The sequence below is a fragment of the Astatotilapia calliptera genome, chromosome 12, assembly GCF_900246225.1.
Source record: "Astatotilapia calliptera chromosome 12, fAstCal1.2, whole genome shotgun sequence".
Taxonomy (NCBI): Eukaryota; Metazoa; Chordata; class Actinopteri; order Cichliformes; family Cichlidae; genus Astatotilapia; species Astatotilapia calliptera.
In genome coordinates this window covers 20,207,002-20,220,275 of record NC_039313.1, presented here as the reverse complement: position 1 = coordinate 20,220,275, position 13,274 = coordinate 20,207,002, and the positions used below count along the sequence as shown (strand labels likewise).

At 39.1% G+C, this 13,274-nt stretch overlaps 1 protein-coding gene across 3 annotated transcripts in view; it reads left to right on the top strand.

The window, feature by feature from the left end:
- edil3a (EGF-like repeats and discoidin I-like domains 3a) overlaps positions 1-13,274 on the top strand; it is a 126,515-nt gene that overhangs the window by 105,213 nt on the left and 8,028 nt on the right. For all 3 annotated transcript variants that reach the window (XM_026188922.1, XM_026188921.1, XM_026188924.1), the window contains one exon: positions 7,921-8,076. In XM_026188922.1, coding sequence (XP_026044707.1) covers positions 7,921-8,076 — 156 coding nt within the window. The remainder of the gene's footprint in view (positions 1-7,920; positions 8,077-13,274) is intronic.

The following is a 13,274-nucleotide window of genomic DNA, read 5'->3' as shown; positions in this document are numbered from 1 at the left end:
TCTTTAAGTAGTCTTCAGGAATAGTTCTGCAGGCTTCTTGTCCATAATCCAAAGCTCTTCTTTGGATGTTGGCTTTCTTATGCTCCATTTTCTGTCCCACACTGCTTTTCTCTGTTTTCTTTGTATTGTTGTTGGTTTTTCTCCCTTACACTCGTTTCTTTTTTCTTTACCTTATACAGCTGCCTCTTTAAGACAATTGTTTTTGTGATTTGGCGCTATATACTGTAAATAAAACTGAATTGATCAAATTATCCATTTTTGTGAAAGGCTCCTAGTAACAAAGTGCCTAAAGATCCATCCATTCTCTTCCACTTGCCGTTATCAGGGTTACGTGGAGGCTGTAGCCTACCCCGGCTGTCATACGGCGAGAGGCGAGGTAGACCCTGGACCCGTCTGTCGCAGGGCTAACACACAGAGACAGGCAACCATTCGCACCTATGGGCAATTTAGAATCACCAATAAACTTAACCCCACTAAAGTACATTCCTCATAAAATGGCCAGGCACAATTAAAGAAAGAACATCAGAAAGTCTGGAAAACATTTGTTCAACATCACTTTAAAGATGACAAGTAATATGAAGAAATGAGAAGTGTCTCTTCTTTACTTTTGAACTGTTCATTTATCTCCTGTTAGAAATTCTGATGCTGAAATATCAGCAAACAGCTTATTTTCGCCAGTACATCCACCCTACCGATATACTGGTCTTGCGCTCTGATTTATTATGTATCTAATATGGATACATTTATGGATAAAACTTCTCATGCTGCCATTCTGTCAGGTTTGGCTGATAGAGTCCAAGTCCACATTTGGAGGTTCAATTGAGGGTAAAGGTTGAAGTTTGACAGTCAGAACTTGTCATGTCTGGGAGATTTCTAATTCGCCTTTTGTTTTCATCTATTTTTTTTCTTTTTGCTACCAAAAATTGCTTATTGAACTTTGGGAAAATACCAGGGAAAAAACACAAGGACCCCTACTCCCTGAATGTGAAATGCCAGCGATGTTTGGCACCGTAGCAATTAAAATTGACTTAAATTAACACGATCGAGGCTTACCAGACATGCTGAAATGCTAACTTTAGCAACATTAGCATTCACCGGATAAATGGAAATGATACTGCTGGTGTCGCTAGATAAGATGTACAAACAAAATTATTTATTTTTAGCAACAAAGAATTTAAATTCAGTTACATGCAGCATTGCTTCATTCGAGAGCGCTGCCAGGAAGATGAGAGAGAAAGGAGTGAGAAGAGTGCAGGGGAGGATGTTTAATGCATGCAATGTTCATGGCATGTATAACTGTTTGCCTTTCAAATTTGTGTGTTTGCAATTCACTGTGAGTTACTGCTTCCCTCTCATTTTGGCTGTAAGATGTGCTTTGACCAGCCAACCAGCTGACTCGCTGCGACAAAGACACACGGCACATGAAGATTTTTCTTTCAGGCGACTGCATTTGATTCTTATTTTGACATTTAGGACTTTTGAAATCAGTATAGTCCAGTCAAATTAAAAAAGAAAAAATGTTTACGCCCAAGTGTGAACGGTCACAGCCACACTGACCAGCCTGTTATGCTTTCCCTCTGTGACATTGACTTTTGTATGCTAAATGCTCCAGGGCAGCTTCAAACTGCCTGCAAACCTTCCTTTCAGTGTGTGAGAACTCAGCAGCCATTTATACCTTCTGACATCCCACCACCCCGGTCACAAAAGGTGTAAGAAAGGAGGATCCACTATCTGTGAGTGTGTGTGTGCACGAGCCATACTGAAATTTGTAGGAGTACGCACATCTCGGTCTGCGTGCTAATGCAGGGAGCTTGTTAGCTTGTAGACTTGATTCTATATAATTCTATATAACATGGCTGCGTAAGACAGATGGTAACCGAAACACAAAAAGTGATCATTTGTACTGCACTGTGGAGTAGAAAACAACATCACAAGGAAAAAGTGAAGTTGATTGAGCGCTGGTGCGTGGGTTTGTGCGCATCCACGAGGAGGAACGAGAAGAGAATGAGTCATAATTCACTCGTGGAGCAGGAGACCTCCTTAGGTAACATAAACAGAGGTGTAACATTAGGTGAGTTATTGTTCCCTTAAATTATATAATACAACAATATAATCTGAGCTGATTAGAGTTAGTGACAACAGTATTTTATCAAACAAATCACCTAACAATGAAGTGTACATTTATGGACAAGCTAACACTTCCCCAGATATATACTGTGTATTTGTCACCCAAGCCAGTCACTAATCCTGCGTGAGCGTGTGTCATGCATTTCTGTTTTATTTACAATAAAACTTTTTCTCATGTTGGTTTTATATGCTGACATTTTTACAATAATAAACAAATATATCTGATATATGATATTCACATTTCAGAAATTTAAAGGTGATTTGTAAAGCCGTAAATATGTTGCAATTTATTTTTTTTATGCTATCATTTTCACTTTCATGGTACTGGGACAATGTGCTGTCATACAGAGAAAAGAAAAAAAACTTCGTCAGCTCAGCGAGACTCAGACCAGTGGTTCATTTTATGAAATAGGCTTAGCCAGCTCACCTCTGTGTGCAGTGGCACATCTTTAAGCTTAGAAAGGTATCATAACACAAACAGGCTCATTTTTGCTCTCAGTAAAGAGGTGCTGTACTCACTGAACCATCTGTCTGGAAATTGTCTGCCTGCAGTCTCATCCCTCATCCCTCATTTTTTTTTTGTTTTTTTTTTTGTAATTTCATGTGTGCTTTTTGGATTAAAGATCTTTTTTGGAGACAGGTGGTTTGAACCAGTATATAAAAGTGTTTGCCATTTGGCATGTTATGCTGTTTTCAGACGGTATTACATGTCACCAGCTGCCTCTCTGATAACTCATACATAACTCAAAGCAAATGGGCCATTTCTCTGTGTAATGGCTCCCTTATTTGACTTCGCATCAGCAAACAGCAGGAACAGTCTACAAACATCCACAGTGGTTCAACTGTCTGCTGTGATTACTCAGTCCAATGTATATCAGTCCACAAAAAGGTACACTGTGACATTAGGTGGCTTTGTTTGGATTGAATTCTTACAAAAATACATCAAACATCCAGTGGTAAAAACTGTACAATTGCAGATGACTGACGAGTGTAATTGTCAGATTTGTAAGGCGTCTTTTATGTTTTTTACAGTATTGTGTATATAATCTTATTCTTTCGACTGCCTCTTTCTCTAGCATCCTCCTCTGTCACACCAACCCTCTGCATGTCCTCCTTCTCTACATGAACCACCTCTGAGGTCTTCCTCTTTTCCTCCTTTTCCACAGTTAAGCAGCATTATTGAAGAATGTGACAAATAGTTTAAAATACCTTTGTTATTAGTTTTTGACATTTTCCATTAAACGGTTCTCAAATTTAACTTAATATCTCAGTGTTTCGTGGTTTTAAACTACTCAGTCAGTTTTTTCCCCTTGTGACTAAGAAATTAGTCACCAGGAACATCCCTACTCCCAACTAAAATCTTAACACCACCAGCTCTGTCTCCTGTATTTTAATAATTCGATTTTAACATTAAAAATCTCTTTTCGATTTCAGCGCTTGCACATACTGGTGGATTAACCATTACAAAAACATGAAAAAAGGGTTTTGGTAATTGCCAATACTCGTAATTCAGGGTAGCTGTGACATAAATCGTACATTGGATGGTGGTCTTTCTTTCTTAAAGGTGAGATTAAAATCAAACAACACACGCCTAAAACAGTGATAACAAATTCAATTTAATGCTAAGTTTCATTAGCAATGAGAGCCATTAACATTACCAATTAACATATGCAGGACTGACTGCCCCAGTGCAATTTTGACTGTTATTATGCCTGTAATACGTGAAACAGATTTTAATTTGTTCTTAATTGCATCACACGTGCATTTTTCTCTGACTGCTGAACTTGACACAATTCAACTTGATTTTTTCTCAGCACTGCCCTGGTCTCCTTACCAGGCCATGTGCTATTTTATCATGCTACCAACTGAGTTGTAGTAATATGACAAGATGTTCACGTTCAGCGTGATCACATGAAGCATACAGTGCATTGTTTAAGTTTTCATGAGTAAGTAAACAAACCTCCTACAGGTATGTGGAAACTTCCTGTAGACAGAAAAGCACTTTTTAATGTTCTTGTTGCATCTTTAAGCTTTAATGATAGCTGCCCTGTTGTGGGGTTCATGGGCCGTAGCACTATCCGCCTCATGACTGTGAGTTGAATTCTGAATTCTGCCCTCTAAATATACAGTATACACAAAGACACAACACCTCCCTTAGGCTGCAAAGATTAAACGAGTCTTCGCTGCATACAGTTAAATCAGCACAGCTGGACGAAGACTGTTAGCAGGTTGCTGTATATGTGCACGTACTGTATTCATAATATAGAAAAGCGGGACATATTCGGCTCCTTATTAAGCTTTCCTCTCGCTGCATTAATCTTCTTTATCCTGCAGTGGCAAAACCATTTCAATACAAACAGGACATTTAAATACCAACTCATAATGAGTGGGAGAGATAAGTGTTTCTCTGACAGAAGTGTACAAACATTTCCACTTTGCACAAAGCCATCAAAGACAAAGTACAAATAAGTAACTGACCCTGTCAGTTACTCCCTATTGCCTCTGCGGCTCATGGTTCTGGTAATACTGAGAGCTTAGATATGAGATGAATCTAATTTTGTAATCTCAGACTCAGAAAGCCAAATCCTAAAATAGATTCTCGTGTTTCACTTCTCTGTAAATTGTACGCCACAAGCATTCAGAGATTGCTACAAAGACTTCACACGCTCCTAGTTTGTCTGGGTTAAAAGCTTGTGGAGGAGAGAACGGGGTTGAGAGCGTGATGGAGGAAAGAACAGAAGGTGGGGGCTGGAGGAGAGGCCGTGCTTTAACAAGCTTATCTCGCTCCCTAATGCAGTTTGGGCCATCAAAGCGTTGAGAGGCAGGGACGCTAGGGGCGGCTGTATTTTTTGACCGCTACCTGTGACAGCAATTACTGGTTCCCCTTTAAGCATGCCTTTGTTTGGTGGCAGACTTGAATGCTCGGGTAGAACAAGATTACCTCAATGTTTTGCAACTGCAGCATAATCAAAGCCTCACAATGCCATGCCCCTCTGAATCAACCGAGCTAGGTCTGCCACCATTTCTTTCTGGACCCTTTATTCAGGAGGTGGCTTGACATTATTTTCATTATAACAGTGTTGGGTGTTTTTTTTTAAAGGTATACATCACAGGCAAATATTCCACAACACTTCCGCAGCTTCTCTTAGAAACAGCAATGAGAACTGTGGTGCATAAAAAAAACGGAGGTGTTAACAAAATTCATTTAGAAGTGGAATTTAATGAATAGAGCTTTCACGACAATTAGATAATGCATCCATAGCACGCTACTGTATTCGCTAGTTGCATACCTGTGCTTCAGGTATTCAGTGAAATAAATGTCCCACTCCCAAACCTTTGTTCTGCTTTCAGTAGCTTATCATCTCACATATGTTGGCCGAGTTAATCCCTTTAGAGATAGTGTGGCCTTACCTTGGACCTTCGGTGCCATAAAAAACTATTTGCCCCCTTCCTGATTTTTTTGTTTTTTTACATATTTGTTACACTTAAATGTTTCAGATCGTCAAACAAATGTGAATATTGGACAAAGATAACCAGAGTAAATACAAGGTTCAGGTTTTAAGTGATGATTTCATTTGCAAAGGGAAAACATTATTGTTATGGCCCGTCTAGGGTTAGCCAGACCACAACATAAGGGTGATCCATCCTCGTCAGATCTCAAGCAGCCACAACTATTAGTTTAACTTTAGTAATTAAAATTTGTTTGGAGATTAAAACAAATGAAACAAAAAACTGAGAAACAGGGAAGGAGACAAAAACTTCTTCACTGTAATCCAAACCTGTGTCTGCTTATGTAGCATAGCACACAGCACAGTGTCATCATTTAAAGCCTCTGTAATACCCAGTACTAAGATTTGCTGTCATCTCATTTGCATTAACACTAAGACAAAACTGTCAGGGTTTGGGGTTTAATTGTAATTTTGATTTTGTAAGATCACTTCCCTGCTCTTTCTTTAGAGCTAATTTTCCCCCCTCTGCGTATTCATGTCATTTCTTTCAGTTTTATTTTACCAAACTTTCTTTTTGTCTGTTGTTTGGGGGTTTTTTTTCCCCTTCATTTGCATCTTGCTTACCTGATAGTTTTCTGTGCATTTACAGTCCAGTCCCTTGTTGGTTGTGTCAGCCTTTGTGTGTAATCCTAAACTGCATTCCTCTATTTTGATACTAGTGGTTTTTTATTGTGTTCCTTGCAAATTTAGCTTTCGGTTTACTTGTTTTCTTTGAACTTTGTTGAACAACCTTCCGGAATTTTATTTATTCCTTTGGCTTGTCATTAAGGCTTAGGTTTTGCAAACTACCTGTCAGCCTCCGGTGTCCTGCATTTGTGTGTGTTTGCATGTGTGTGTGTGTGTGCGTGAGAGAGAGGGTTTTTTTTTTCTAACTCGTCACAACAGATAATGCAGTCAACTGGAAAGTGTTTTGTGATGTGCCAAGCTGCACTGCAGGGTTCTGCAACGTGTCAAAACCAGGAGACGGAGTGAAACTAAACCATACCTCATGCGCTAGTTTGTTTGCTTATTTGTTTAATCTATGAGGGGGGCATTTTTTTTTTTTTTATCAGAACAGTGTGACACAGTATAAGTTGGCCTGTGACCAGGCCAATTAGTGTGATGCATGGTTGTCTTGGTGTTGTGTACAGCATATTCAGCAAAAGAAACAACTCTGCATACTTACATTTCTCTCATGCGCTCGCTGCGCCTCTAAATTTTGCAGCTATCTATGGCACAGCAAAATGTCAAGTTGAACCCGGTATTTCATCCTCTATTCATAGCAAATTGGTGCCACGTTGATGTATGTGCTAAGTAGAACAGCTTTACTGTTAAATTTGAGCTATTTTGTGTAAAGGGGGTACCAGCCTAAAGCAGCTTCTTTGATATCACCTACGCAGTGTTGTTATTATGTTAGTTTGCTGTTTATCTAATATAAAATGTCCTCGTTTAAAAATGGAAGATGGAAAAACAAAATTTCCTTTTTATAAAAAAAAAAAAATGTGTGAATTGCATGTTAAATAACAAGAACAATAAACTTTTTTCTGTTGTTCTACAGAGTTTTCAGGTTTTCATTGTGTTAAAGGGATCTCACATTACACACCCACTGATTCCTGAGAAAAAACAAACTATTTATTTAGTAATACTGCACTTAAACCTTAAAGTTATGCATGGCTTTGCTGAGGACTAGATTAAAAATTACTTTCAATTCCTTTCACTTAATGAATGCAATATTTATTTAACATAATTATCATGGTGGTAAAATCTCGCCCCAAAAAGCTTGATTATCATCTCCTTGGTTCAAAGTGTAGCCTGTATCCTGAAATTCTTCTTAACTTCATTTTTTGTTTCAGACCAACAGTGTTATGTACTTTTGAATATAATAAAGCATAATTGAACATTAAAAAGCCTATAAATGTAACAGTTTGTGTATTTACTGCCTGGAACCCTTGCGCAGTAAATTGTTTGCAACAAATGAGAACCTATTAAAAATTAACCCAAATGGAGCAGTGTGGGTCTCAGAAGCTGCTGCAGCATGCAATTTCTGTTTTGCTGAGGCGAGATTGTGGACTTAGCCTTGTTGTTCAATATTCTGTGAATAATTGAAACTGACTTGACTGGCGCCCGGTGTCTTTATTCAGTAAATCCTCAGATAAAATCGAAAGGAAAAATGCTGACTTAATCCTGAAAACTTAGCATATCTGACACTTTGCTACCTGAGTTTGTTGAGCAATCGAATTTATCATTCTGGTTTTGCCTCTCCTTCTCTCTGCTCCCATCCCTCCTTGGGCTTTGCTCCTCTCAGGTGGACTTGCTTGTGCCAACCAAGGTGACAGGTATCATCACCCAGGGAGCGAAAGACTTCGGCCATGTCCAGTTTGTTGGCTCATATAAAGTCGCTTTCAGTAATGATGGAGAGCAGTGGAATGTATATCAAGATGAGAAGCAGGGCAAGGACAAGGTAAGTTGCTTTTACACTACATATTGATTTGATTGGTTTTTATTTTATTTTATTTGAACGAAGGGTCTCACTCAGCCAAATAAACCTGAAGCAGACAAAAACGTAGCAAATATCAAAAAGATGTGTAAATGTGTTATAAGGTGTTAAATTGTGAAAATGTTCATCTTGGAAGCTGTCTGTTTCTCCTTTCCATTTCCTCTTAGCATCTTCTTATCAGCGTCTCAAACTGAGCTGTCCTGGTCTGTCCTGGTCTGTCCTATTGCCTTTCTCTGGTTTGAGATCAGATAAGACCACCCTGTCAACCTGGCCAGGCCGGTGCTATGCTGAAAATCTTGTTTACGGTCCTTCAGCAGAGTACAAATGTCCATTCCAATCGCCCACAACAACAGAGACAGTGCAGAGCTGCAGCGGGCTCTTTGTTGATATCAGGGAACCTGCAGACACAGGCTAACAGCTAAAGCTGGAGCGTCTTGTCTTTCAGATACTGATTGCAAGACAATCTGTGTTTACTTTTCGATCTTGCTGTGCTATTGAACGATAAGGCCTACCTCTTCATTCTGATTCATCCAATGCTGATGTGTCGAATTCAAGAAGCCAAATACGCTTAGCATGAAACAGCTTTGGGATAATATACTGTATACTTTGTTTATTCTCCAGTCTAACTTAAATCCATTTAGGCTTTGTAGATGATTTCAAAATATTTAACATTTTAAAATAGTTACAATAGTTAAATTAGTTTTCAACTGGAGATGACATTTGTATTAATAAATAACTGACTCATAACTATTAATGAAACAAAGTCCAGCTGTTAAAATTTGTGAATTTGGTTTTGTCAGAACAGCCCTACCTTAGTTCTTATGTTTATGCATATTTATCACACATTTCACATCATCGAACTAATTTTGATATTAGACAAAGATAACTGGAGTAAATGCAAAATGCAGATTTTAAATGATGATTTCATTTATAAAGGAGAAACCACTCTGCCTCTATGCAAGCAAGTAATTGTCCCTCTTTGATAAATCATGAATTAACTGTGATTAACCATGTTTTTGCTTAGCTAAGTTCCATGTCATTAACCACACCCAGGCCTGAAAAAGAAACATATCATGCTATGATCTAAAGAAACAGCTGAGAAATAAATTCACTGACATCTATCAGTCTGCAAATGGTTACAAAGCAATTTCGGAGACTTTGGGACTCCAGCGAACCACAGTGAGAGTCATTATCCAAAAATGGAGAAAAGTTAAAACAGTGGTGAACCTTCCGAGGAGTGGCCGGCCTACCAAAATTACTCCAAGAGCGCATCAATGACTCATCCAGGAGGTCACAAAAGAACCCAGAACAACATCTAAAGAACTGCAAGCTTCACTTGTCTCAGTTAAGGTCAACGTTCATGATTCAACAGTGAGAAAAAGACTGGGCAAAAATGGCATCCATGGGAGAGTTTAAAGAGAAAACCACTGCTGACTTAAAATAACGCAAATGCTCATCTCACATTTACCAAAAACATCTTTGATCTAAAAACATATGGGGAATGATTCTGTGGATTGATGAGACAAAAGCTAAACTTTTTGGAAGCTTTGAGTTTTGTTGCATCTGGTGTAAAACTAACGCAGCATTTTATAAAAAGAACATCATAGTCTGATGGTCTGAGGCTGCTTAATCCAATTGAGATGTTTCTGTATGACATTAAACAGGCCATTTATGCAGGAAAGCCCTCCAGTGTGGTTGAATTAAAACAATTCTGCAAAGAAGAGTGGGCCATAATTCCTCCACAGTGATGGGAAAGACTCATTGCCAGTTATCACAAATGCTTGATTGTAGCTCTTGCTTCCAAGGGTTGACACAGCCAGTTGTTAGGTTCAGTGGCCAACAGCTTTTTTTTTACAACGGGCTAAGGCTAATTTTTTTCCTGTAAATTAATGAACTAATCTTTAAACTGCATTTTGTATTTAGCCACATTGTCTTTGTCTAGTATCTAAATTAGTTTGACGATGCAAAACATCATCACTCATCATCATCACATCTGTTTGAATCATTCTGTTTTAGCTCATTTATTGGTCACCTCCCAAAAAGTCCATCCTCCTCTGATTGGTCAGTGGGCATGAAGAAAGTCAGACACATAGACAGTATAAAAGATGGAGCTGGTTTCCAGATCTGAACAAATGAAGCTAATGCATAACTGCCCTTAAACCTGCAGTTTTTTGTAACGGCCACCAGGAGGCGAGAGCTGTCCTCTGCAGGAGCTGTTGACATTTTGCTAATGGGTTTATAGTCAAAGTCATTTCAGGTTATACTGCATAATTATAAAGCATTAAGTCTATTTATTACATTTTGGTGTCAAAAAGGAAGATTTTTCGAGATGTGATCACTGGATACTGAAATGTGCTTTAGCAAGTCAGTTTGAAAATACCAAAACGGCTTGAAACAGCTTATCTTTTGTGCTGTCTATGGTCAGGCAGCTTTGGTGAAGTGCTTCACCACCTTAACTCAGGTTAGTTTCTGCTAACAGAAAACAAGTCGTTTTAAGTGTAAATCACGGCACATTATGTAAATGATTGTTTTGTCAGCACAGAGCAGAGGTTGAAAAATATGCCAAGCGGCAGGTTTCCAGTAGTCTTAATGTGTTACGCTGTATGTCTCTATTTTATGCTCTGTTTATTGTCTGACAACAGAAACAGAAAACTGGGAATATTTTCAATGGAAAGTCATCTCTATTAGAGTGGCTAGTACATAGCTTTGTGCCATTCTACCATTAAACACATGGTGATTGCCTTGTTATTGCTGCAACATTGCCATCAGAAGTAAAACAGCTCAGAAGCTGTGAGAGCATGAAGACTCTTGTGTTCACCGTTGCAACCAGCAGCAGAACATTTGGTGTGCTTTGTTCATAGCTGAGATATTTTCGAGTAAGAATTAGCAGAAGGTACTCTAGCGAGGAATTGATAGTGGACTGCATGGCATCTGGCTGCATGTGGATTTAGTTGAAGCACTTGTTTGAGAGTGTACCAAAGGAACTAGGTAAGTAGCCATTATGCCATTGTGTTACTTAATGATGAAGAGAAGTACCGTGTTTCCTGGGAGAGAACAGCATGGAATTCTTTACATGAATAAAGAAAGTATAACAGACAAATAAAACCTCACAAGGCATAATTTGAGCACTTTAATATCTGAAGGCAGACTGGAATTTTTGGATTCAGAATCTGTATTCCAGTATATACATCTATAAGTGATTTTTTTAAACCAATAGTACAATAAGACGACACTGAGTTTAACATCCTTTAGTTACTAGTTTTCTGTCATGCTTTGTATCATAGCCCAGCTGTGGGTCATACTCTGTAGTTTGTGCACAGATATTTTCAGGCTTTCTTAGATAAACTGTTTCTGAGCAGTTTGAAGAGGTTACCGGTGCCCGTAGCAGGCATTAAGTTGAGGCAGTGTCCTGTCTTTTTTCTTTTTCTTTTTTGTCAACATATTTTTGAAACACCTTGAGAATTTTATTTTGAATTTGGCACTACTGCTCACTTGCAGCATCAGCAGGTCAAAGATCCCCTCTGTGTAACATTCAATAAAAAAAATTGTGTAACTGTGCTACTGGGTTGAAGATGTTTGTGAAGCATTGAAGAATTATAACTTCCTGCTTCTTTTCAGCAAGATCCATATTTGAAACATTAGCATCTATCAACACGTTGTCTTTCCAAATCAAAATAATTGGCCAAACCGAGAAGATGAAGAATTTAACTTGTTTTTCCTCTCTGAAACTACACACTATTACAGTACATACACAGCAAAACATAACCTCAAATGAGGAATCACTCCCATCACTGAGCAAAATGGAAACACTGATTTAAACTGCAGTGTGACCCACTGATGGAGGCATGCAACCACGAGGGGAGTTGCAGTCTTAGAAAAGAGCTTCCATTTTTGTTTGTCTCTGATACACGATAGATCAAAGCAGCGCTTCGTTGACACCAACAGCTGCTCTCAGTTTATCCCCTTATCTTTGCTGGGGATCCAGTGAAGTAGCAGATCCCTGGAAATAATTTTCCATTTCTACAGGTCATATTCTTTGCTTGAGGAGTTTGTAACACCCGTGGTGATCTTTGGCTGAGGGCCAGGCATGCTCACCATGATTTATACTCAGACAATTTCAATACCTTGGAATGAATGTTTTCTAAGCGTCATCTGAGTTAGAACGTGAAAGAAGGAAAAATACTGGTTGTATCTCAAGAGAATGATACATTTATTTTTAAGTCTAGTTTCAGCTCCACATTTTTTTGTTCTCTCCTGTGTTGTTATTGCTGTATAATTCAGAGAAGAGCTAAGACTATACCGTCACTCCGAGCATGTGTGCTCTGTATTAGAGGGCGGGCGTGTTTTGCAAGACTTCAGCAAATGTCAATCAGTTTGTCCCTTGCTGGAGCCAAGTGGCTGTTCAGATGTATGATTCTTCAAGGTGTTTTCCCCCTTCAGTCAGCCGAAGCAGCCATTAATGCTAGAGGACACATTTGGCTGTTAGACTCCCGAGGCTCCTCCTGCCACACCACAATGCTTGACTTGGCAGGGATATACTGTGAAAGTTTGTGTGTGTGTATGTCCGTGTGTGTGTTTGCCTATTTCCAACACAGTGGTAGAGGCTTGTAAGTATTCTTCTCAGCTCCCCCCTCCAGCTCCTGTGTGGCAGAGGCTGCAGGCAGTTAGATCTAGATTGAGAGAGGAGACTCTGTCAGAATACAGATGTTGTCAAAGCAGGGCCCAGCGGTGCACGCACAACAGTATCCCTCTACAAAATCTATAGAGTGCCCTGTTTGCCTTTTCTTTGTACACCAATCCCACATACTGCTGTACTGCACTTGTAACTGAGACAAGTAAGAGCAAAGTCCATTGTTTAAACATAATTACACTGAGACACATCCATAATCCTACATATCGGCTAAGCTGGATTCCCTTTCCGCACGTGGGTCACTATGTTACCTTGTCCTGCACCACCGCTCTTGCATTGGTGTCAGTATTGAAACAGTCCGTCGATGGGTTCAATCAAGCACAAAAGTAATTGATTTATGTTTAATAGTGTTTTACTCAGGTGACCTGGGTTAATTAGTCATCAGAGCCTTCAATTCCATTCAGGTCAGAGGGTAACTGAATACTAGATGGGTTTGAATACCGACATACCTAAAATGAACCCATGGTAGTAG